Source organism: Gossypium hirsutum, chromosome D01 (assembly GCF_007990345.1).
Source record: "Gossypium hirsutum isolate 1008001.06 chromosome D01, Gossypium_hirsutum_v2.1, whole genome shotgun sequence".
NCBI classification, from domain to species: Eukaryota; Viridiplantae; Streptophyta; class Magnoliopsida; order Malvales; family Malvaceae; genus Gossypium; species Gossypium hirsutum.
In genome coordinates, this window is record NC_053437.1 from 29,512,507 (window position 1) to 29,536,310 (window position 23,804).

General features: G+C 33.1%; 1 protein-coding gene and 1 long non-coding RNA gene across 2 annotated transcripts; one reads left to right on the forward strand and one right to left on the reverse strand.

Moving 5' to 3' along the window:
• Positions 1–11,586: 11,586 nt before the first annotated feature.
• On the forward strand, positions 11,587–14,004 carry LOC107921300 (uncharacterized). The gene is made up of 4 exons (XR_001691010.2): positions 11,587–11,893; positions 12,330–12,461; positions 12,943–13,059; positions 13,607–14,004. It is a non-coding gene; the product is annotated as an uncharacterized lncRNA (long non-coding RNA).
• Positions 14,005–18,377: 4,373 nt separating this feature from the next.
• Positions 18,378–19,667, reverse strand: LOC107921462 (uncharacterized). Its single transcript, XM_016851310.2, has one exon. It carries the CDS (start codon positions 19,139–19,141, stop codon positions 18,611–18,613), a length of 531 nt encoding a protein of 176 aa, XP_016706799.1. The 5' UTR covers positions 19,142–19,667; the 3' UTR covers positions 18,378–18,610.
• Between the last annotated feature and the right edge of the window lie 4,137 nt (positions 19,668–23,804).

Below are 23,804 nucleotides of genomic sequence, written 5' to 3' on the forward strand. Positions count from 1 at the left end.
TAAAATGATAATTTTTTGGTCTACAAAATTCAGAAAATGAGCTCGGGAGTCAGTTACGCACGAGGAAGGATTAGCACCCTCGATACGCCCAAAATTGGTAACTAGTTGATTAATTAATGTATTGGTATCGAAAATTAAAAAACTCGAAAAGAATTTAAAAATACGATCCTTCTTTATATTGTGCTATTTTAAAATTATTTGAATAAATCAAGATGGAAAATGCCTCCTTATCTCGAAGTAACAAGATGTCACATCCAGTAAGTTAGGACACGACACCTCGTATTTTTGAGAGTAAGCTTGCCTTTTATTTTTTTATTTAAACCTCATTTAATTCAATTTTAAAAGGATATTCGATTATTTAGGTTTAACGCGAGAAAAATCGGAACCCAGTAAGTTAGGGCACGACTTCTCGAGTTTCTAAATACGAAATATTGCCTTTATTATTTCTTTGAAAAATCCTCGTCTCGAGAAAACAACGTGTCACATCCAATGCGTTAGGACACAACGTATTGAATTCCCGATAATGAGCTTTGTATTTATGTTTTTTATTAAAGAGGATTCTCGATTATTTAGATTCGACGAAGAAAATTGGAACCCAGAACGTTAGGGCTCAATCCTCTCGAAGATCCCAAATACCGAGTGTTACTTTTATTTTCAAAATCTTCCTTTTTTACAAATCTGAGTAAAAATGGGTGTAATGGAATAACAATGATGATGATGTAAGTAAAATAATAATACAAGCAATAGCATCAAAGATAAGATAAATAAAAAAGGACAAATCAACGACATACAAGAAAACAAGCATATAAGCAAGTGAGATTAAAATATTTTAAAATAATGTTGAAAACGTAAATATATAAAATTATAAAGAAGGTAATAAGATATATATGTAAGTACACATCCAAGTTTGAAAATAATAAAAATATAAGTAAGTAAATAATGATAATTTATATATTAAAAAAATGTCAAAAGTATGTACGTATATGTATTTTAAAATTATAAAACCTAAAAAGTATATATGTATTTAAAAGAAATATATATATGTACATAAAAATTATAAAATATAAAAATATATATATAAGTATGTATATATTCGTGAAAATAGAAAGATGTATATAGGCAAAAATACATGAGTACGTATGTATATATGTATATATATATATATGAAAATAAAAAATGTATATAGATTATAGAATATAAAGAATATATGTATAAGTATGTATACATATAAATTGGGAAAAATATGTACGTGTATTATAAAAATGCATGCATATATCTATATTGACTTAAATCAAATAATACAAATAATAAGAAAAATATTAGGTAAATAAAAAATATATATAACTTAAAATAAATAATAAAGGAACTCTCTTTCTCTTTTTAAAAAGTAAATAAATGAAATAAAGGATGAAATTAAAATCAAACCAAAATCTGGGGGTCCAAACTGTAAATAAATAAGAGGTGTGAGTTAGGACTGAGATGAAATAAGCGCAAAAACATGGGGCAAATTAAGAAACGCAAAATAAGGAACAGAAAAGGGTCAAATTGAAAGCGCGCGACAAAGCGGAAGGACCCGCAGTGCAAATATCCCTTTAACTTTGAAAACGCGCGGATCCCTTGCCAATCGGGTCGGGTCAAACTGGGTCCCCCCAAAACAACGCCATTTTGGCATCTGGGGGGCCAAATCGAAACGGCGTCGTTTCGTTTTCATTACTTAGACCCCCAATTTTTTTTTTTGCTTTCATTTGCACCCATTTTCACCCAAAAAAATCTAAAAATGCTTTCAACCTCCCATTTTCTCAACACACACATCCGGCCAAGACTCCGGCGAGAACTCGCGGCGGCTCCGCTGCATCTCTGCCATAACGCCGCCGTGCCGGAAAGCCAAAAGTGACCAAAACCCAAGTTTTTAAAATATCTCCCTTTTTTAAAAAAAACTAGATTTTGTGTTTTTAAACTAGAAAATGAAGAGAGAAAATTGAAAAGGGCCTTTCGGCTTCACTGTTTCCCTTCTCGGCGAAGCCCCGAATGAAACCCTAGGGGTTTCCACCACTCGGCCGAACGGATGGAGGCCTCCAACGGCGGCGCACCGCGAGGGACAGGTACTGCAAAACCCTTTTCTTTTATTTCATTTTTGTTTTTTATTTAGTACACGAAAACTAAAATAAAAAATAAAAAATAAATGATAAGAGAATCGGACAAAAAGAACAGAAATATAAGTTTCACTTCCAAAAATCGGTATTTTGTTTCTTTTTATTAATGTTTGCCGAAGCCGAAGAAGAAGATACATTGATATTTCATGGCTTTTTATAGTCGATTTACACAACTTTTTGATATCTATTTTTTGTTGTTTTGTGATTTGTTTTTTTGCTTCTTTTTGTTGCGTGTGATGTTTTCTTCTGCAGTTGTTAGACTGACAGCGGTGGCAGGCGCGTGGAGGCATGCGGTGCTGGAGGCGTGGCATAGACCTGGGGGTAGGAGCGGCGGCTAGCTTGAGGCTAGGGTTTTTTTTTGCTGAAAATTTTTTTAAGTTAGTTGGGCTAGGGTTTAGTTTTGATTTGGGTTAGGATCTGGGCTTGTTTTTTGTAATTGGACCGTTTTGATGTGTTGGGCCTTGGCAGATTTTGGGCTTTACAGCTGCCCCTCTTTGCTCATTGTCGTGCAACGGGAATGAAGCAAAGACTTTTAAGAAAGGCCAAAATTGCCCGGTCTCGTCGATTCTCAAATCGTTCTGGTGCTTCTCTTCTTCAAGTAGCTTCATTCCAGTCCACTGTGTCTTATTGCTTTGATCCATTTCACGGCATCTTTAGAGAGATATGACTTCAATCTACTTTGCTACAACTCCATAGGGATGAGATTCGTGGTTTTAGTCTGCTCCACTACAACTTCAGGAAGATAAGACTTGCATCCTCAACCTTCTCCACTGCAATTTCAGGGAGATAAGGTTTGATATGATAAGATCTAATTCGACCTACTGCAACTTCAAAGGTATATGATTCATCGTTTTAATTCGCTCCATTGCAACTTTAGGGAGATAGGATTAGTAGCTTCAGTCTGCTGCACTACTGCTTAGGGAGATAAGACTTGATGCGATCTGCTCCACTACTGCTTAGGGAGATAAGATCTGTGGTTTTAATCCGCTCCACTACAAATTCAGGGAGATAGGATTGGTTTTTCTTCTGTCTACTCCACTACTGCTTAAGGAGATAAGACTTGATGCGATCTGCTCCACTACTGCATAGGGAGATAAGATCTGTGGTTTTAATCCGCTACAGTACAACTTCAGGGAGATAGGATTGGTTTTTCTTCTGTCTGCTCCACTACTGCTTAGGGAGATAAGACTTGATGCGATCTGCTCCACTACTGCTTAGGGAGATAAGATCTATGGTTTTAATTCGCTCCACTGGAACTTCAGGGAGATAGGATTGGTTTTTCTTCTGTCTGCTCCACTACTGCTTAGGGAGATAAGACTTGATGCGATCTGCTCCACTACTGCTTAGGGAGATAAGATCTGTGGTTTTAATCCACTCCACTGCAACTTCAGGGAGATATGATTGGTTTTTCTTCTGCCTGCTCCACTACTGCTTAGAGAGATAAGACTTGATGCGATCTGCTCCACTACTGCTTAGGGAGATAAGATCTGTGGTTTTAATCCGCTCCACTGCAAATTTAGGGAGATAGGATTGGTTTTTCTTCTGCTTGCTCCACTACTGCTTAGGGAGATAAGACTTGATGCGATCTGCTCCACTACTGCTCAGGGAGATAAGATCTGTGGTTTTAATCCGCTCCACTGCAACTTCAGGGAGATAGGATTGGTTTTTCTTCTGCCTGCTCCACTACTGCTCAGGGAGATAAGACTTGATACGATCTGCTCCACTACTGCACAGGGAGATAAGATCTGTGGTTTTAATCCGCTCCACTGCAACTTCAAGGAGATAGGATTGATTTCTTTCAAATTGACTGCAATGTCGGGGAACAAGATTCGCCGTTGTAGCTTCAATCTGTTCCACTGCACTGCCAGGGAAGTAAGATTCGCCATTGTGACTTCAATCTGTTCCACTGCACCGCCAGGGAAGTAAGATTTGCCATTGCGGCTTCAGTCTTTTTAATTGTAATTTTAGGGAAACGAGATTCGTCGTGGTAGTTTCAATTTGTTCCACTGCACCGTCAGGGAAGTAACATTCACCGTTGTGGCTTCAATCTTTGTAATTGCAATGTCAGAGAACAAGATTCGTCGTTGTAGCTTCAATCTGTTCCACTGCAGCGCCAGGGAAGTAAGATTCGCCGTTCCGGCTTCAATCTTTTTAATTGCAATGTCAGGGAAACGAGATTCACCGTCATAGCTTCAATCTGTTCCACTGCACCGCCAGGGAAGTAAAATTCACTGTTGCGGCTTCAATATTTTTAATTGCAATGTCAGGGAACAAGATTCACCGTTGTAGCTTCAATCTGATCCACTGCATCACCAGGGAAGTAAGATTCGCCGTTGCGGCTTCAATCTTTAACTATGATGTCAGGGAAATAAGATTCACCGTTGTAGCTTCAATCTGTTCCACTGCACCACTAAGGGAGTAAAATTCGCCGTTGCGGCTTCAATATTTTTAATTGCAATGTCAAGGAAGTAAGATTCGCCGTTGTAGCTTCAATCTGTTCCACTGCACCGCTAGGGGAGTAAGATTCACCGTTGCAACTTCAATCTTTTTAATTGTAATGTTAGGGAAGCAAGATTCGCCATTGTAGCTTTAATCTGTTCCACTGCACCGCCAAGGAAGTAAGATTCACCGTTGCGACTTCAATCTTTTTAACCGTAATGCCAAAGAGATAGGACTGGTGTCTTCGATCTGCTTCACTGCCAGTACAGGAAGACAAGATCTACCATCTTCAGTCTGCTCCACTGCGAACTTAGGGAGATAAGACTGGATATGATAACTTTAATCCATCCCATTACAACTTCAAGGGTATAGGTAACTTCATTGATCTCTTCTCTGGGGAACATGACCTGCAAAATCCATTTCATGGACCTATTTATGCCTAGTGTTTAGGATGTCATGATTAGAATGAATCAAATGCTCCTAACTAGATGTGTGTGTATGATATTTGCATGAATGCAGAATGTCATTTTTCGAGAATGATCCCCTTTTAAATGCTTAGGTTGTCATTACTCGTTGTTCATTAAGGTTCTATCACTGATGCCTTCTTGCTCAGCCGGTATCTTTAACAGAAAAACCAAAGAAATAGTCGCAATTTAGACTATTCTTTCTCCAATGCTTCTAACCCTTAAGTTTGTTAGTTCTAAACAATGACCCTGTTTCACGTCCTCGTACTTTTTAGAAGCTTTCATAGTAATATGCAGAACTCCTTCTGCTTGAATATTATCAGTCCATTAATCGTTATTTCAATGAAAAATACTTGAAAAAGATTATCAAGATGGACAAGATGAAGTTTTGTTGAGAGCAAAGCTCGAAATGAATGAATTAATCAAAATAGCAAATTTGCTAGAACACTAAATGAGAATAAATTAATCAAGATGGCGTATTTTGTCAAAGATACAAAAAATGAATAAAATGGAAATAGGTGCCCCAGATATCGTAGCATGAGCTTCTCTGCTCCAAACTTCTTGAGGACCCTTTTGAACTTGATATGTGTTTAGAAGTCCTAGAAGACTTTGTTGTTGCCCCAAGATGTAGCATCTCTCCTTCTTATTAATTCAGAGAGGACAAGACTACCGCATGCCCCACCTTCGATCAATATTTGAACTGCCCATTCCTGGGTTTTCAATTCAAAACCCCTTTGGTCTCAAGGCGCCCTTTGAGAGTTTTCACCTTGGCCTCTCCTTTTTCTTTTTCATTCTTCTTTTCTTTTCTTTTTTTTCAAATGAAATATTTATTGGTTGAATCAGAATTCTCAAGTTTAGGCAGGTTCTTGCCATCCATCTTGGTCAATATCGACGCTTTTCCAAATAAGGCCTTCCTCATAAGGTCCTTTCCATTTTGGCATCCACTTTCTTATGAAGTCCTTTTATATGGGAAGGATCTTCTTCGATATCAAGTCCCCCTCATGGAATTCTCTAGGGCGAGCCCTTTTTGGTGAGCTCACATAATTTGTTTTTGGTACATTTGACCATGACGGATAGCTTTCAACCTTTTCTCTTCAATCAAGTTTAACTGATCATATCGGACCTGGATCCATTCTGCTTCATCCAACTTTAGCTCTGACAAGACTCGAAGGGTAGGAATATCAACTTCGATGGGTAAAACTGTATCTATTCTATATACCAATGAGAAATGAGTTGCCCCGGTAGAGGTTTTTTGTTTTTTTTTTCTTTTTGTTTTTGTGTTTTTGGTGTTTTTTGTCCACTAGACCGTTCATTTTGGGGCGACATGGTGTTAATCTTGAACAAACTGTAAACTTCTGATATCTTGTCGTTGTTCAAATTCAATGCATTGTCTGATATAAGTTTTTTGGCATTCCATACGACATATGATTTCTTTTTCAGGAATTTGCTAACCGTTGACTTTGTGACATCGACATATGAAGTAGCTTCTGCCCACTTAGTGAAATAATCGACGACCATAAAGATAAATTAACAATGGCCAAAAACCTTATGCGAGATTGGCTCGATGACATATGTGCCCCACATAGAGAAAGGCCATGACTTCCATGCCCCATATAGGGAGAAGTTGTTGGAAAAGTCATAACATGAAGAGATGAAGGAGGCACATGAATCTTGTCTCCATAAATTTGGCACTTATGACATTTCTTGGTATAACTGATGCAATTCTCTTCCATGGTGGACCAGCAGTACCATATCTCATGATTTTGCTTGGCCAATGCAAAATCATTAGCATGTGTTCCTCAGACACCCTTATGGACCTCTTCCAAGATTTTCTTAGCCTAAAAAACGTCCACACGTCTTAGTAGCTCAGGCATATCTTGGGACTATCATGCGAAAACACCTTTGAATTTAATGACGTCTCGTTTTGTCTTTGCAGTGATACATGCTCCGATCTTCACCTCTTTCTTTTCTCTTAAGCTCACAATTTCCAACTGATTTTTTGTAAGATAGGATCTATTTTTTGACTTGATCTACCATCCTTAACATATCAGGAGATAAACTATAGTCTCGATCATCTTCGAAGTCTTGAGGCTCCTCTAGACACATATCTTGCTCAAAAGAAAGTTCTGAGTCAATAGCAGTGTCGCTCATATCTTTGATATTTGGAGACCTGTTGTAGGGACGAAGGAAGACTCCAAGATCTAATTAATCAAAGGATAATTATCTGTATGGTATGAGCATGAATGAAATGTAATGAACATATGAATGTTTTCCAAGACAAAACACAAAGATGCATTTTATTGAAATAAAAAATAGTGGACATGTGTCTTTTTCACAAAAGAATTTTTTATTGCTCACAGGCTTAGAGCAATAAGAGTGTTCTGAATATTACTCTGAAATGGTTCTAAAAACTACAAGAATCTCCTCCACATTCCCATTGTTTAGAACACCTCTAGGGATATAGAAACAAATTCCTGATAGGTTTTTTTAGTTCATTCTTCAAAGGCACAAACATCTTTCCGTTCCATACCATCGATATCTTTAAAGAATTCCAATCCTTTGTCATCTATCTGGCTCCGTACTAGAGTTCTGAACTCAATGTACTTTTAAATTTTAGGAAATTTATTGTATGCAATGAAATGTAATGTTAATGAATGAAAAGATACATGTAATGAAATGTAATGCAGATGCATGAATGCAAAAAGAGGCGTTGATCTTGATTCAATTCAATTAGAACAACTTTTCTAGAAAACAAATCTCTTTACATAAAACAGATATTTACACATACGGCCTTGTCCTCATACTCAAAGTGAAGACATCGACCTTCTTTCTCATATCCAAATGCTAAGATCGAATCTCGCGAACTCCCCAAAAGGGGTACCTCTTCGATCTCCTTTGCTTGATTTGAGTTGCGACCCAATGTTCGCCCATCCTCGTGATGCTTGCTAGCTTCTTTAAAAGGTCGAGACGTTGGCGACTCTCGAATGGTCTTTGTCAACTTGAATCTTTGGGCAACGAAGCAAAGTCGTATAGTCCTTCACCAGACTATCACTTCTTCCATCATTACGTTTTCTTGGACCCTACTCGGATGACTGCATTGTCTTCCATTTTATCAAGAAACTCATTTTCTTATAACAAGCTCTCTATTTAGATATTGAAAGTGAATCAACACCTTTTTTATGATGAAAATGCCATGCAATCATAAACAAAACGCAAGAAAACAGATTAGTACAAAGCAAAAGCAAGCAAGAATAAATAGAACACCTACTCGGGTGACCACTAGGGGTTTGAAGTGGTTCTATCTAGGGTAGGCTCTTAGGTTCACTACATGTAGTTCGGCTCTAAATCAAAGGTACCCGAACCAGCAGATTCCTCGATCCTCACCCATTATAGGCTCATACGGACAGAGTTCAGTTCAAGGGAATACATTTCCCTATGGCTGCACGGAGATGAAAATCTCACAAAGACATAGGTACGAATGTATCCCCACAGCGGTCCGCTATCCTGCACAGAGGTGAAAACCTCACGAAGGAGTAGCTTCTCACTCCCACTTAAAAGGGTGTGAAATGCAATGTGCAGAAACTAAAAGACTTCAATCAATAAAGCAAACATATCAAAATGATGTAGACCATAAAAATGCGACAAAAGGATCATAATTTTAAATCAAATTTTATAATTTCTGACAAAAAGACAAGAAATAATCAACTCGTTGCTTGACTCTCTTATTTTGGTTCCCCAGTGGAGTCGCCAAGCTGTTGACACCATTTTTTTTGTGAAAACGGGGTCGACTTGGATTTCAAAATAAAAACGGGAGTCGCCACCAATCCTTTTTATCTAGGTGTGATCGGATCACCTCATCATTTTAATAAAGTTTAAATTTACTAAAATGATAATTTTTTGGTCTACAAAATTCAGAAAATGAGCTCGGGAGTCGGTTACGCACGAGGAAGGATTAGCACCCTCGATACGCCCAAAATTGGTACCTAGTTGATTAATTAATGTATTGGTATCGAAAATTAAAAAACTCGAAAAGGATTTAAAAATACGATTCTTCTTTATATTGTGCTATTTTAAAATTATTTGAATAAATCAAGATGGAAAATGCCTTCTTATCTCGAAGTAACAAGATGTCACATCCAGTAAGTTAGGACACAACACCTCGTATATTTGAGAGTAAGCTTGCCTGTTATTTTTTTATTTAAACCTCATTTAATTCAATTTTAAAAGGATATTCGGTTATTTAGGTTTAACGCGAGAAAAATCGGAACCCAGTAAGTTAGGGCACGACTTCTCGAGTTTCTAAATACGAAATAGTACCTTTATTATTTCTTTGAAAAATCCTCGTCTCGAGAAAACAACGTGTCACATCCAATGCGTTAGGACACAACGTATTGAATTCCCGATAATGAGCTTTGTATTTATGTTTTTTTATTAAAGAGGATTCTCGATTATTTAGATTCGACGAAGAAAATTGGAACCTAAAACGTTAGGGCTCAATCCTCTCGAAGATCCCAAATACCGAGTGTTACTTTTATTTTCAAAATCTTCCTTTTTTACAAATCTGAGTAAAAATGGGTGTAATGGAATAACAATGATGATGATGTAAGTAAAATAATAATACAAGCAATAGCATCAAAGATAAGATAAATAAAAAAGGACAAATCAACGACATACAAGAAAACAAGCATATAAGCAAGTGAGATTAAAATATTTTAAAATAATGTTGAAAACGTAAATATATAAAATTATAAAGAAGGTAATAAGATATATATGTAAGTACACATCCAAGTTTGAAAATAATAAAAATATAAGTAAGTAAATAATGATAATTTATATATTAAAAAAATGTCAAAAGTATGTACGTATATGTATTTTAAAATTATAAAACCTAAAAAGTATATATGTATTTAAAAGAAATATATATATATGTACATAAAAATTATAAAATATAAAAATATATATATAAGTATGTATATATTCGTGAAAATAGAAAGATGTATATAGGCAAAAATACATGAGTACGTATGTATATATGTATCTATATATATATGAAAATAAAAAATGTATATAGATTATAGAATATAAAGAATATATGTATAAGTATGTATACATATAAATTGGGAAAAATATGTACGTGTATTATAAAAATGCATGCATATATCTATATTGAATTAAATCAAATAATACAAATAATAAGAAAAATATTAGGTAAATAAAAAATATATATATATAACTTAAAATAAATAATAAAGGAACTCTCTTTCTCTTTTTTAAAAGTAAATAAATGAACTAAAGGATGAAATTAAAATCAAACCAAAATCTGGGGGGTCCAAACTGTAAATAAATAAGAGGTGTGACTTAGGACTGAGATGAAATAAGCGCAAAAACAGGGGGCAAATTAAGAAACGCAAAATAAGGAACAGAAAAGGGTCAAATTGAAAGCGCGCGACAAAGCGGAAGGACCCGAGGCTCAAATATCTCTTTAACTTTGAAAACGCGCGGATCCCTTGCCAATCGGGTCGGGTCGAACCGGGTCCCCCCAAAACGACGCCGTTTTGGCATCTGGGGGGCCAAATTGAAACGGCGTCGTTTCGTTTTCATTACTTAAAGCCCCAAAATTTTTTTTACTTTCATTTGCACCCCTTTTCACCCAAAAAAATCTAAAAATGCTCTCAATCTCCCATTTTCTCAACACACATCCAGCCAAGACTCCGGCGAGCACTCGCGGTGGCTCCGCCGCATCTCTGCCGTAACACCACCGTGCCGGAAAGCCAAAAGCAACCAAAACCCAAGTTTTTAAAAGATCTCCCTTTTAAAAACAAAATAAACTCGATTTGAGTGTTTTTAAACTAGAAAATGAAGAGAGAAAATAGAAAAGGGCCTTTCGGCTTCACTGCTTCCCTTCTCGGCGAAGCCCCGAATGAAACCCTAGGGGTTTCCACGACTCGGCCGAACGGATGGAGGCCTCCAACGGCGGTGCACCGCGAGGGACAGGTACTTCAAAACCCTTTTCTTTTATTTCATTTTTGTTTTTTATTTAGTACGCGAAAACCAAAATAAAAAATAAATGATAAGAGAATCGGACAAAAGGAGCAGAAATATAAGTTTCACTTCCGAAAATCGGTATTTTGTTTCTTTTTATTAATGTTTGCCGAAGCCGAAGAAGAAGATACATTGATATTTCATGGCTTTTTATAGCTGATTTACACAAATTTTTTATATCTATTTTTTTGTTGTTTTGTGATTTGTTTTTCTGCTTCTTTTTGTTGCATGTGATGCTTTCTTCTGCAGGTGTCAGACTGACAGCGGTGGCAGGCGCATGGAGGCGTGCGGTGCTGGAGCGTGGCATAGGCCTGGGGGTAGGAGCGGCGGCTAGCTTGAGGCTAGGGTTTTTTTTGTTGAAAATTTTTTTTAAGTTAGTTGGGCTAGGGTTTAGTTTTGATTTGGGTTAGGAATTTGGGCTTGTTTTTTGTAATTGGACTGTTTTGAGTGTGTTGGGCCTGGGCAGATTTTGGGCTTTACACCTATTACCTGTGAAAAATGGAAGAGCAAATGGGATTTTGTGAGTTCGGGGAGAGCTTGAATTTCTATTTTTATTTGAATGGCTGTAGATAGGGTTTCTGAAATTTCAAATCCTTGATTAGCTCTAATTTGTGGCATTTCTTAGATGAAAGAAATAGTCTTGTTCTCTGATTGCTATGTAAATTACTCTTTAAGGTCAAAATTTGTGGCAGTCCTGAGATTTCTATTGTTAGGCTTACACCCAGTCATCTTTTCTTTGTTGTTGCAAGTGATGGAGTTTTCGAGTTTCTCTCAAGCCAAACTGTTGTCAACAAGGTACGATACATGTGAATCTTTGGAATCTATAAATTACCCTTACTTTTCCCATTTTCTTTATAATGCCATGGTATATCTATCTATACATCATCCATTTGCTTATACTTGCTTTTGATTTGCAGGCCACCGCTAAAGTGTCTTATACATTAGATTTTAATGCATGTTTATTGCAAAACAATTTATAAGCAAACTTGTTTTACGCTATTGAGTTTTATAAGTAAACCTGAAAAGGAAAGTTCAAAAGAATTTTCTATCTTTTGCTTTTTGAACTATTAGTTGACCGCTCCAATTACTGATATTATCAATAAATTAACCCATTGTCGTTTATAAGTGGCTTCTCTCAGATGTAACAATCTATGGTTCCAGCTGGTTTCAAAAGATATTTGAGACATAATTTGAGCATTTCATTGACAAATTTATAATTTTCTTATTTCAGGCGGCGGCATACAAAGATCCCAGCGATGCTTGTGCTGCAATTGCTGGAGACTCCTATAAACGTTGGTTGGAGCTTGAAAATCGAACCAATGATATTACAATCATAATTGTACAGATCAAAGGCCTATCAAATGTATGAACTATTTAAATCTTTCTCTGGTTATTCATGTTCTCAATGTTTATTCATTTTTTGTTGTATGGCTTTGTCTTCCGGTCTTGTATCTTTCTTAGAAGTGAGTGAAGATCTTTTAAAATTGTTCTATGGAAATTACCGCCTTGTACATAATTCGACGTGATTTGTCCAATTAGCCTGGTTGAAGTACTACGACGAGTCATATCTTGATTTAGAAGGGAGCAGAAGTTTAGACTTAATTGCTTATTGTGCCTTGCAGTTGATATAACTTGTACATTTGTACATACTACCTAATAGAAAAATTTAGGAAAGTTCTAATCTGGAAAAACTCTTTTTAGTGGTCATGGATTATAAAAAGTGTGATTAATTTATAATTATTCTATGTAATCTCTTGATGTATATGTGTAAATTTAAGGGGGTGGTTTGCTCTTGTTTTCATTAATTGCATTGTGATTAACTAATGTTCTCTGGGATCCAACAGTCGGGTGTTGGCACAACTGATAGTGAACTACATTCCAGACCCTGCCAAATTGGCGGTTCCATGAATCAAAGCACTGCCATTGTTCCACCACTGATGCATCAGAGGCCTTTGGAATCGGTTGGTCACTCGAGCTGTAGTTTTCTGAGTTTATATATATATATTTGAGCCATCTGTTCTTTATTCACTGTGCAACCAGATTAGTTGATTTTCCTTATACATGGTTTTTCTGTTTTGCCACTCGTGTCATTTTCTTTATAGTTGTTCCAGCATACATACAGCCATTGGGTGAAACCTATTGATATGGCTAACATTTTCTTTATAATAGTCTCACTATCTCTGTTTCTTGATGATTTTTTTGTTTCAAATGAAACCTATTAGAGAATATGTCTTTGAAAGGTAGGAGATAAAACATGGGGTTGAAGTTTTTCCTTTTTCCTTTTTTTCCTGCTATGTCGTAAAAGGAATCTTCTACTTCGAGTCATTACTAGCAAACACAAAATGCATCAGTTGATATTTAATACCGATGTCTTCATCATTTAATATGCACCCATGCTAAATAATCACGAGTCTTGCTATCAGTCTAGAGAAGAATAAAGATGCATCATATTTCTTCAAATATAGATGTTCGAATCTAAACCGACAGTTTTGTGTTGGCTGGTATCAGGATGTAGGTTAGCCGAAAAGAGCAAGCAGAAGTTGTTTTTGGCATACAAGATTCTCATGGCGAATGATTTCAGCGCGCCAAGGACATCTTGCTAATGTAACACAATGAAATTTGTCAAGGTGAAGGTACTTTAGCTCTGATCTTGCACCTGTTAATCCAAACATGCGGAGAAATCCAGCTTGAAGTTGATTATCACGACTCGATGAAACGGGGGGTCGGGGGATTAGGAAAACATGTACTTTCTATGTGAACTGTTTCCAGCAGTGCTGGGGTGATAAGTGAGTGAGGCAGGGATGATGATACCATTGATATGGCTAATTTCCCACGATGTAGTCTGTAAATTTCATGATTGTATTGATACAAAAACTACATAATGATAAAACCTACAGGTTTTATAATCTATTAGATTATGTTACATCCAAAATAATTATATTTATTAATAACTTATATAAGAACAAAATGAAGGTTTGATTGACATAATAAAATTGAAGCTTCAAGTTAATGTTTTAGGTTGAAAATAATACATTTATTTTAGATTGTCATTTGTATTATATTTCAATTGAATCGATATAAAATCACAACTAATAAAAAAATTTGTTTTAGATTTTTATTTTTCCACAATTTTATTTGTAATTATAAGATTTGAACCTCTCACGGTTTTATATTAAAAGCTTAAAACCAACAAAAGTTCATATTTTTTAAAAGGTTAAATTTTGCTATTACTCCATATATATATATATATATATTAAGTGGTGGATTTAGCCATTATATGTTTATTTAATCATTGTACTTTTTGAATTGGTAAATTATAGACCATGTACTTTTCAAATTTTGAAATATTAGTCCTGATCTAAACAATAACAGTTAAATTTATTTAGTTAAATTCAATTACTAGTTTTCTACTATGCGTATTGTAGTTTAAAAATAATAAAGTAGATTATAAATTATATTTAATAATAATTATTTTAAATTATATTTTATAGTATTATATATTATGATTTTAGTAAATTCATATAAGAATATTTAATACTAAGAATTTTATTAAATTATATATTTTTATTAAATTATATTTAATAATTATTATTTTAAATTATATTTTATAGTATTATATATTATGATTTTAATAAATTCATATAAGAATATTTAACACTAAGAATTTTATTAAATTATATATTTTTGTTAATTATTTTAAATTATATTTTATAGTATTGTATATTATGATTTTAGTAAATTCATATATTTTATTAAATTATATATTTTTATTAAATTATATTTAATAATAATTATATTAAAATATGATTAAATTATTTATTATTTATATTAATAATCTTATTAAATTTAATAACAATAACAATAATCATCTACCTAAAAAAAATTCTGCTAAGGGTATTTTAGTCATTTTAGTTTTTTTCCTTATGCTATTACAACATTATTCCATTCAACTAAACAGAAGAATACTATTACGCCTCTATTCCATTCCATTCAACCGAACAAAAGGATTACCTATTACGCCTCTATTCCATTACAGCGAACCAAACGTGCCTTAAGTGATCATACACTACCAAATAGGCTATATTCCCATACCACAACCAAGAAAAAGGAGATTCAACTATGAGCAAGATTGGAAGCACATTGGTGCCTAACTTTGCTTGAAATTTATTCGTGTCTTCTTTTCAGTTGTTTTGTTTATTATTTTATGATTGATTTCATACCACATACTAGTAATATGAGGTTACATAAGTGATGTTCACATTCCAGATTATTTAGTAACAAAACTTTTTATTTGAAGCACTTATTTATATTTTGGGTAAATTATTCTTTTACTTCTCTCTTTTTTAAAGTTACTCTATGCCTTCTGTTTAAAATTTTTCTTTAAATTTTTTTATATATGAAAATAAAGTTGATTTTAAATTAATTATCTTTTTTATTTTAAGTTTTACTTGATTGGATTAGAATTAGAGGTTATAATATTAAAATTAATAAATATTAAATTGTTATGCTGAAAATATAATTTAAAAGAAAACACATATAAATAACATTTATCAAATTAACTTATAATTTTTAAACATAGTAAGTGTTAATTACATTCATTGATTAAACTAGAGTAAAGATAAATATAAAGTTACAAAAAAAAATGAATATTAACAATTCTAACATTAAAACAAATTAAATTAACAATATATATAAAATAAATAATTTGTAAAAACTAATATTAATATTATTTAAATTATAATATATTAATATTAATATTCAAACCATGATAATTTTTTATATTATTTTAATATTAAATATTTTTAAAAATATTTTGTAATTACATTATTTTTTCAATTTATTAATGATTTTTTGAGAATTTCATTAAAAATTTTAAATAAAAACTAATATTATAAATTTAATATACACAACCAACTTGTTCATAGTATAAGAATACAAAGTAATTGAAAAACTATAAGGTAATTAGATTTAATTATTCCCATAATCCTCATACTCCACATAAAGTGTTAACCTTATTAGAGACCTTTTAATCTTAAACTACCTTCGAACACTCCAGTTAAAATTGGATTAATCGAATGAACAGATCTAGTTCAGTTAATCGATCGGTGGTTATAAATTCAAATTTATCCAAAGTTCTGAACGAATACTTTTGATACTTCGGATGCGTTTGAATTAAGGTAAAACATATTTCTATTAGTGTTATTATGTGTTGATGCCAATATGTTTCAGTGTATGGTTTCGTACTTGTTGTTATTTTATATAATTACTAGTTTAATTTCATATATAACATACTGTTATTTTTTATTAATAATAAATAGATTAGTATTTGGTATATCTTTTTTATTTCACAAGTAATCTTAAGAATTGACATGTTATATTCCATAAGACACTTGTTGTTTATGGACTCCACAGACATTATATCAAATGTTATTTTATAATAAAAACAAATCTATTAACATTTTTATATGTTATCAATATAGATATTGTTATTTAAATTAGATTTTAAATACTTGCTTTTACTCTCTCTTTTTTTCCTAACTTTTTTGAATCTCAGATTTTTTTTTTCTTTTCCTGGATTTTTGTAATTCTACTCATCTTCTTTTCTTTCTTCTCCTCTCTTCCCGCAGCTTCTTCGATTGAAATAGGTTGGATAAAAGTATAATTATCATAATAGTAATTATTAACAAATTTTTTAACTCCCTACTAATAGAATATAACTATATTTTGATTTTGATTTTTAGGTAATATTTAATAATATAATTTGTAATTATACAAGTCATTATAAAAGTATCAATAATAAAGAAATCTATAAACAAGTTGCAAATTCTAAAATCAAATCATTATACATGTAATTGCACAACCAAGAAAATATTCAACAATATAATTACTAACAAAATTAACAAGAATAATAAACACCTGGGGTGTAGCTAGGGGCTGACAGGGCCCCCGCTCCCCTCTAAAATGAGAAATTTTTTATTTAGACATTTTTAAATTTTAAATTAGTAAAGGTAAAATTATACTTTAACCCCCTAAAAATGATAAAAAATTAATTTATTCCTTTAAAATTATAAATATATAAACTATTAAAATGATGAAATTACATTTTTATTATCGTAAAAATTACAATTTAATTTCAGCTCCCCCTAACAAATTTTCTAGTTTTGCCCCTGTCTCTAACATTTCATATTTATTTGGTTTTCTTATTATCAGTATTTGATCCTTGATCAAATATAAATAATGAACAATAAATAGTACTACATAATTTATAATCAAATATTTAGTAGATCCAAATTCACAATAAATTATTTCTGGTCAACATAAAAATATCATATTATTTTATTGTATAAAAGTAACCTCTTAAACTGAAATCATGCATTAGTGATGTAATTATCTTCATAATTACATTCTAAAAAAGTTAAGATGTAATTAATTACTCTTTTTACATTCAATTGGAGTCATTAATTACCATATTTAAATCTAATTATTTTTAAATTCAATGCAAATCATAAAATTTGATGGAATTAATGGTTAAATTTGATAGAATGATGTTTTTAATACTTAATAAACGTATCCATATTTTTTTTCCAAAATGGTATCATCAATCTAATTTCAAATTCTAACCACTATGACCATTTTAAAACAAAAATAGTAAATGCCTTCAAATTAATTTTTTTTTATAAAATTCCATAATATAAATTGTAGATTGGATAAGTAGTGTATACGAGAGCAATCTCTAATGCTATGTCCTATTCATTTTTGTGTTTCAACCTTTACCTAATGAGATTTTAGTTTTTTATATTTTAACTTAGTTGAAATAATTAAGTAAAAGTTATTGTATTAAGAGTCAAATTGTAGTTTATCCATTCTATATTAGACTAAATAGTAAATCTATTTGTATGATTAAAAGTTTTCATGATTGACAGAATAACTAAATAGTGATACTACGAGTACCTCATGTTGGCATATAAGAACCAACTTTTAACAACAGAAATGGATGAAACTTATAACAAAAGGAATAATTTACTCTTTTATTTAAGATGCCAGACTAATTTGTCTATTCTTTAGTAGAAGAGATAAATTGCAATTTGACTTCTTATAGAGGGACCTCCATGACACTTTTACCAAACAATTAATCTCTTGATGAATCTTATTTGTAGACTTGTTGATTATGTAAATTTTCTTCAAAAGTAAAATTCAAATAATTAGTTTAATTTGAAAATTTCTTTTTTAGAATAATAAATAAGTAAAAACTAATTACTCACCACAAATAATTTTTGAGTTTCTAAAAAATTCTCAACCAACAAATTTTTTAACCATTGACTAAATTCTCAAATTCAATATACTACAGTGACTAAACTTGGAGTTTCTCCATCATTCTAATTTCTATATCAGCGTGTCAATTAAAAAAAAAATCCATGTTCATCGCTTCAAACTCTGGCCAAAATTTTCAATTTCTTCATCGATGGCCAGAACCCAGTTCTTTTTTCTTTCTTTTTTTATTATTATTTACGGTTAATTAATGGTGGATGAATCTCTTTCTCTCTGTGAAGGACTTATCCAAAACCCAGTACCATGAAACCTTTCCCACATCTCTTCTTCAAGTTGGAACAATGCTTTATCAGCTTCTTCAGAAACCTCCATCTCCACCATCAATTCTTTGGCGCATACCATGGGATGATTCCGCAACTCCCTTTCTTCACACCCATGTCGGCTCCCATAGTTTCTCGGCTGAAACAGCCCTTTTTTCTGCAACTTCTTCCGCCTTTTCTGACGGAGTGCACGGCGGCATAGTCCTGCCGGAACCTTGTATATCACTAAAACCAAAAGGTTCGCTATCCCACAAGGACAACAACAACAAACAGCCGCACACTCCGCTGCTGTCCCCCCACAAAGCTCCCCGAACTTGGCACTTTTCCTCGAGCTGCTACTCCGGCTGTAACGACTGCCATCGTCAACCATGGAAAGAGAAGAAGACGTGGAACGGCTTTGCAGTAGCGGTTGCCGCCGGGTGGTCGGGGTCCTTACGATTATCCGGCGAGACATTGAATAATTTGACGTTGATTTTGCTTGTTCTTTTCCCCCTAGTTTTGGCAACAATGGATGAAACTGAACAATCTTCAGATTCCTTTGATGAGCGATGTTTATAAAAGAACCCAACAATCAAACAAGATGGCTACGAAAGGCAAAACAACAGAACCAAAAACAGAGGAAGAAAGGTATAACGAATGAAAAACAAAGAAACAAAACCAGTTTTTTTTCAATCTAAATTTTCGGATATTGAACTTGTGGGATCTCTTTTTCTTTTCTTTTTTTCTCCAGCTTGTTTTTGGTTCCTTTGATCTATTTCATGCTATATTTAGGGTTACCACAGGAACAAAACCAGAGTTTCTGTCTGGTCTTCTGTTGTTTTTTTTTTTGGGTAAGTCCTACAGTTTGCAAAACTGAGGTTCCAAAATGAGAAAAATTTCCTTATATAAAGAAAATGTATTGGGGATTTGGGTGTGGGACAAAGTTTGGTTTGGTGAATAGATTAGCAATTCCTTCCAAATCCCAATCCTCTAAATATCTGAATTTAAAAAATTAAACAAAAATCTAGAAAAGATAAAAGCGGTTAAGGAGTTTGGATATTTAAATTTATTGTATGAAAATATAAAATAAAAATTTATTATACTATGTATATGCACGTAGAAATCATAAATTTAGAATACATATGATGTTAAAAAATAACACTTCATAAATAATGAAGCATATAAATACAATAGATTAAAAATAATAAAGTGTATAATAAAATTAAAATATATAAAATATCAAAATCAAACTTTAGTTGAGTTGTAAATTAAATTTTTACTAATGCAATTGGTTGATGTTGGTTCAAATCTTACCATTTGCATATTTTTGTTGTCTTTTTTTAATGAAAAGACTAAATTACCTTCAAATAATATTAATTATTTTAATTGTGAAAGAACATTTTCGTAATTTTCATAATCGAGTTGATGTTTGGTTGACTCATGATACTAACTCAATTAGGAGCTTAAATAACAATATTAATATACAATTGATAGAGGTAGTAAAATGTGTACAATAAAATTAAAATATATAAAAAAATATTAAAATGAAGTTGTAATTGAGTGGTAAATTAAATGTTTTACTAATGCAATTAATTGATGATGTGGGTTCAAATTCCGCCATTTGCATATTTTTATTGGTTTTTAAAATGAAAATACTAAAGTACCTTCGAATAAGCAGAATGATATTTTTGTAATTTTATTGTCACACCCGATTTTCGCTTAAATCCCAAACTTTAGGAAAGGTGGGGAGATACTTTAATAAAATATTAAGTTGGTGGGCTTTACTAGAAAACTTGAAAAAATTTGTGGCATGGTCCCTTCATGAAAAACAAAATGATTGTCAATGGGTGGATTAATTGAAGATTTGGTGACTGTGCGAGAAGGGATATATATATATATATGAGTGAGGAGGGTTATTTTGAAGGCATGATTCTCCTCTTTTTTGTTTAGTTTCCTTCTACACCATCTTCTTTAGTTGCTCAAAAGAAGAGACAATTGAGGAAAACGCTGTATGGGGCAGTGATTGTAAGGTTGAGTTTAGGGAATAGAGAATTCGGGAACTGGTAAACCCTTTTATCTTTTTGCATTTGTGAGATTAGGGAAAAGACAAGTAATAATTTCTAAAATCATCAAAAAAATTCTATAAGATATAGAATTTTTGGGTTTTAAAGTTAAATACCTTTGGTTTGACTGAAATATAGGGTTGTTGTACTTAGTTGTTGCCAGGACGAAAGAGGCTCTAACATTTGGGCAAGCTAAGTTGGCGAGGATGAAGGATTTCAAGTGAGTTCCTGTACTTCACTTGGGTGGTTGTTTGTTGATGTACTGTAATGTTTGCTTGTGTATTTGTTATGAGTTCTATCTGAATTCTTTGGGTGTATCTAGTGTGATGAATGAGCAAACTATGCATGTATAATATTGTGGAAAAGTAATGTTTTCTAAATGCGAGATGTGGAAAAGTATGGATGTATTGAGATATGGCGTCCTATGAGTTATAGTAATGAGTGAATTTTTATGCTTGTTATGTATGCTCTTAAAATGTGGAGTATGGAGGGAATTACTTTGACGGGGTAGTTGAAGATAGGAAAAATTGGCGTGATGATAGAATGGGTGGATTATTATAGGATACAAGGGAGTTTGGCGGCATTATGGAACGAATATCTATTGGTCCTCTAAGGTGACACCGTGACGAAAATTATCTATTGGTCCTTTGGGGCGACATTGTGTAAACGGTATATAGGCCCTTCGGGGCGACACCATGTAAATGGTATATACAGGTTCTATGGAGTGACACCTCGAAAGAGGTTTATTGGTTCTTTGGAATCAAAAGTCCATGGTTAGCCATGGCATGATCTAGTGGTGAATAGGTACATATCATGGCAAAAACAAAGTCCTCTAGGACGATGAACAGAAAGCCCATCAGAGCATAAAAGGGGAGGTTATTGTATGACTCACATGGTGAGTAGGTTGACAAAATAATCATGATGCATCTCAAAACGCGAGTAAGCGTGCTAAATAAAGGAATCCGCCAAAAAGGTGAAGGTAGTGGAACTGGTAGAAGCGTCTTAAACGTGACATGTGTGGAAGGAAGAGGTATTTCCTTTAGAGATATTTTTCAATAGTAGTCCGCCGGAGTTGGTGTAGAACCATCATTTACTTATTGTCTACGAAATGACTTATAGGATTTTAAATTCTAAGTGGTCATTGACTAAGGGGTCGTTGGAAAAGTGGGAAGTCCGTCCAGGACCATTTTGGAAGAAATGTCCACCAAAACTGTCTGACCGATAAAGTCCGCCAAAGATTCACAAAGAAAGAGGATGTCTATTTGGACTATGTAGCGCGAGAAAGTTCACTTGGGACTATCAAATGTGAAAGTCCGCCAGAAAAAATATAGGAAAGATGTAGTCCGCTAGGACTAATTTGATAATGGGAGTTTCCTGCTAAATGGTCTGAAATGGGAAAGGTCCTATAAGGCTGTCTTATAAGTATAAGTCCGCAAAGGAAGGGGTGTTTAAGCATGAGCTAAATTTCATGTTCAAGGCTACAAATATGGATATTGTTAAATGGATTTTCCTTAAAAGGAGGGTTCTATGCAACAGGCCAAGTCCTAAGAAGGTAATTGTCGGGGTAACACAGTAAGCCCATATTAGGTGAGATGAGAATCTGAGATGAAACAAGACAGTGTCAAGTTCTAGAAGAATTTGTTATTTGGAAGAGCACACTCATGATCAATCAGTGGATATGTCCACCAACTGTTGGCTCAGAGAATGCAAGGCAACAACTACACTAGAAATCGATGGAACTTCCTAAGATATTCTGGGAGATCTAAATTTTGTGCTTTTTATTTTATTCTGGAAAATATATAAGCCTTTTATGAGTAAGGTTGTATAGGTCATCACTAAGTTCATTGAACTTACGATTGTACCACATTGTATGCATGATCAAAGAGTGTTGGAGTCGTTATGGGAAGGGACCTAGCCAGACTTTGTCGAATTCTCATGATGGGTGTCGAAGCCGTGTCATGCATGTAGAGGGCATCCTTAGAGGCTACGCCTCAAGAATTAATTTAGTGTATCTGTAATAGAGTTTCGAGCTATAAATTTGAAAATAATTATTCATGTTTAATAAGGTAGAATGTCTATATGGACTCAGTGATTGTATATATTATGAGTTTCATTTACAAAACCTGATGCTATTCCTGAAATTTGAGTAAGATTGAATAGTAGCAACGGATGTATAATTTGGTGTTATCTAATTCTGTAAGTCAATCAAGTTAAAGTATTTTGTTAAGATTGAGTTGAGTGTGACACTTGATATTCAGACCTGGCGATCGAGTCGGGTAAAGAGTGTTACATTTATAACCAAGTTGGTGCTCAATTGACTCGTGATACCAATTCAGTCAGGAGCTTAAATAACAAAATAAATATACAATTGATGGAGGTAATAAAGTGTGCATGATAAAATTAAAATGTATAAAAATATTAAAATAAAACTTTAGTTGAGAGATAAATTAAAGGTTTTACTAACGCAATTGATTGATGATGTGGGTTCAAATCCCACCATTTACATATTTTTATAGTTTTTTTAAATGAAAAGATTAAATTACACTCGAATAATATAAATTATTTTAATTATGAAAGGGAATTTTTGTAATTTTCAAAATCGAGTTGGTGCCCGGTTGACTCATGACACAAACTCAATTAAGAGCTTAAATAATAATATAGATTTAATATTTTTTCGCACAACCGTTGTAAATATTAATTAGAATATTTGAGTTAAAAAATATCTAAATATACATTATCCTTGAAATAAATTTATGCATTGTTTTCTAGATTAGTTTCTAGTTTGGTAAGGGTTTATCCTTCTTGTTATTACCGAAACAAATTAAGTTATTTGATTAATTAAAAAAATAAATTAAATTTTATTAAATATTAAGTTTTTTTCTTTACTTTTGGAATATAATAAGTATGATTGTGTATATTAATTTAAATATAATGTATGTTGATGCAAGATATGTTGAATGAAGTTGAGTGGCACTCGACAGTGTCCGCTGCAGGTGTAACAACCCTGTTTTGACCCTAATCGGAACAGTAGTTTCAGGACCACAAATCCGAGTCTGAAAAATATTTTAATATTAT

Excerpts from the sequence above, each read along its gene's own strand:
- LOC107921462 (XM_016851310.2), bottom strand. The coding sequence starts at position 19,141 with ATGTCTCGCCGGATAATCGTAAGGACCCCGACCACCCGGCGGCAACCG.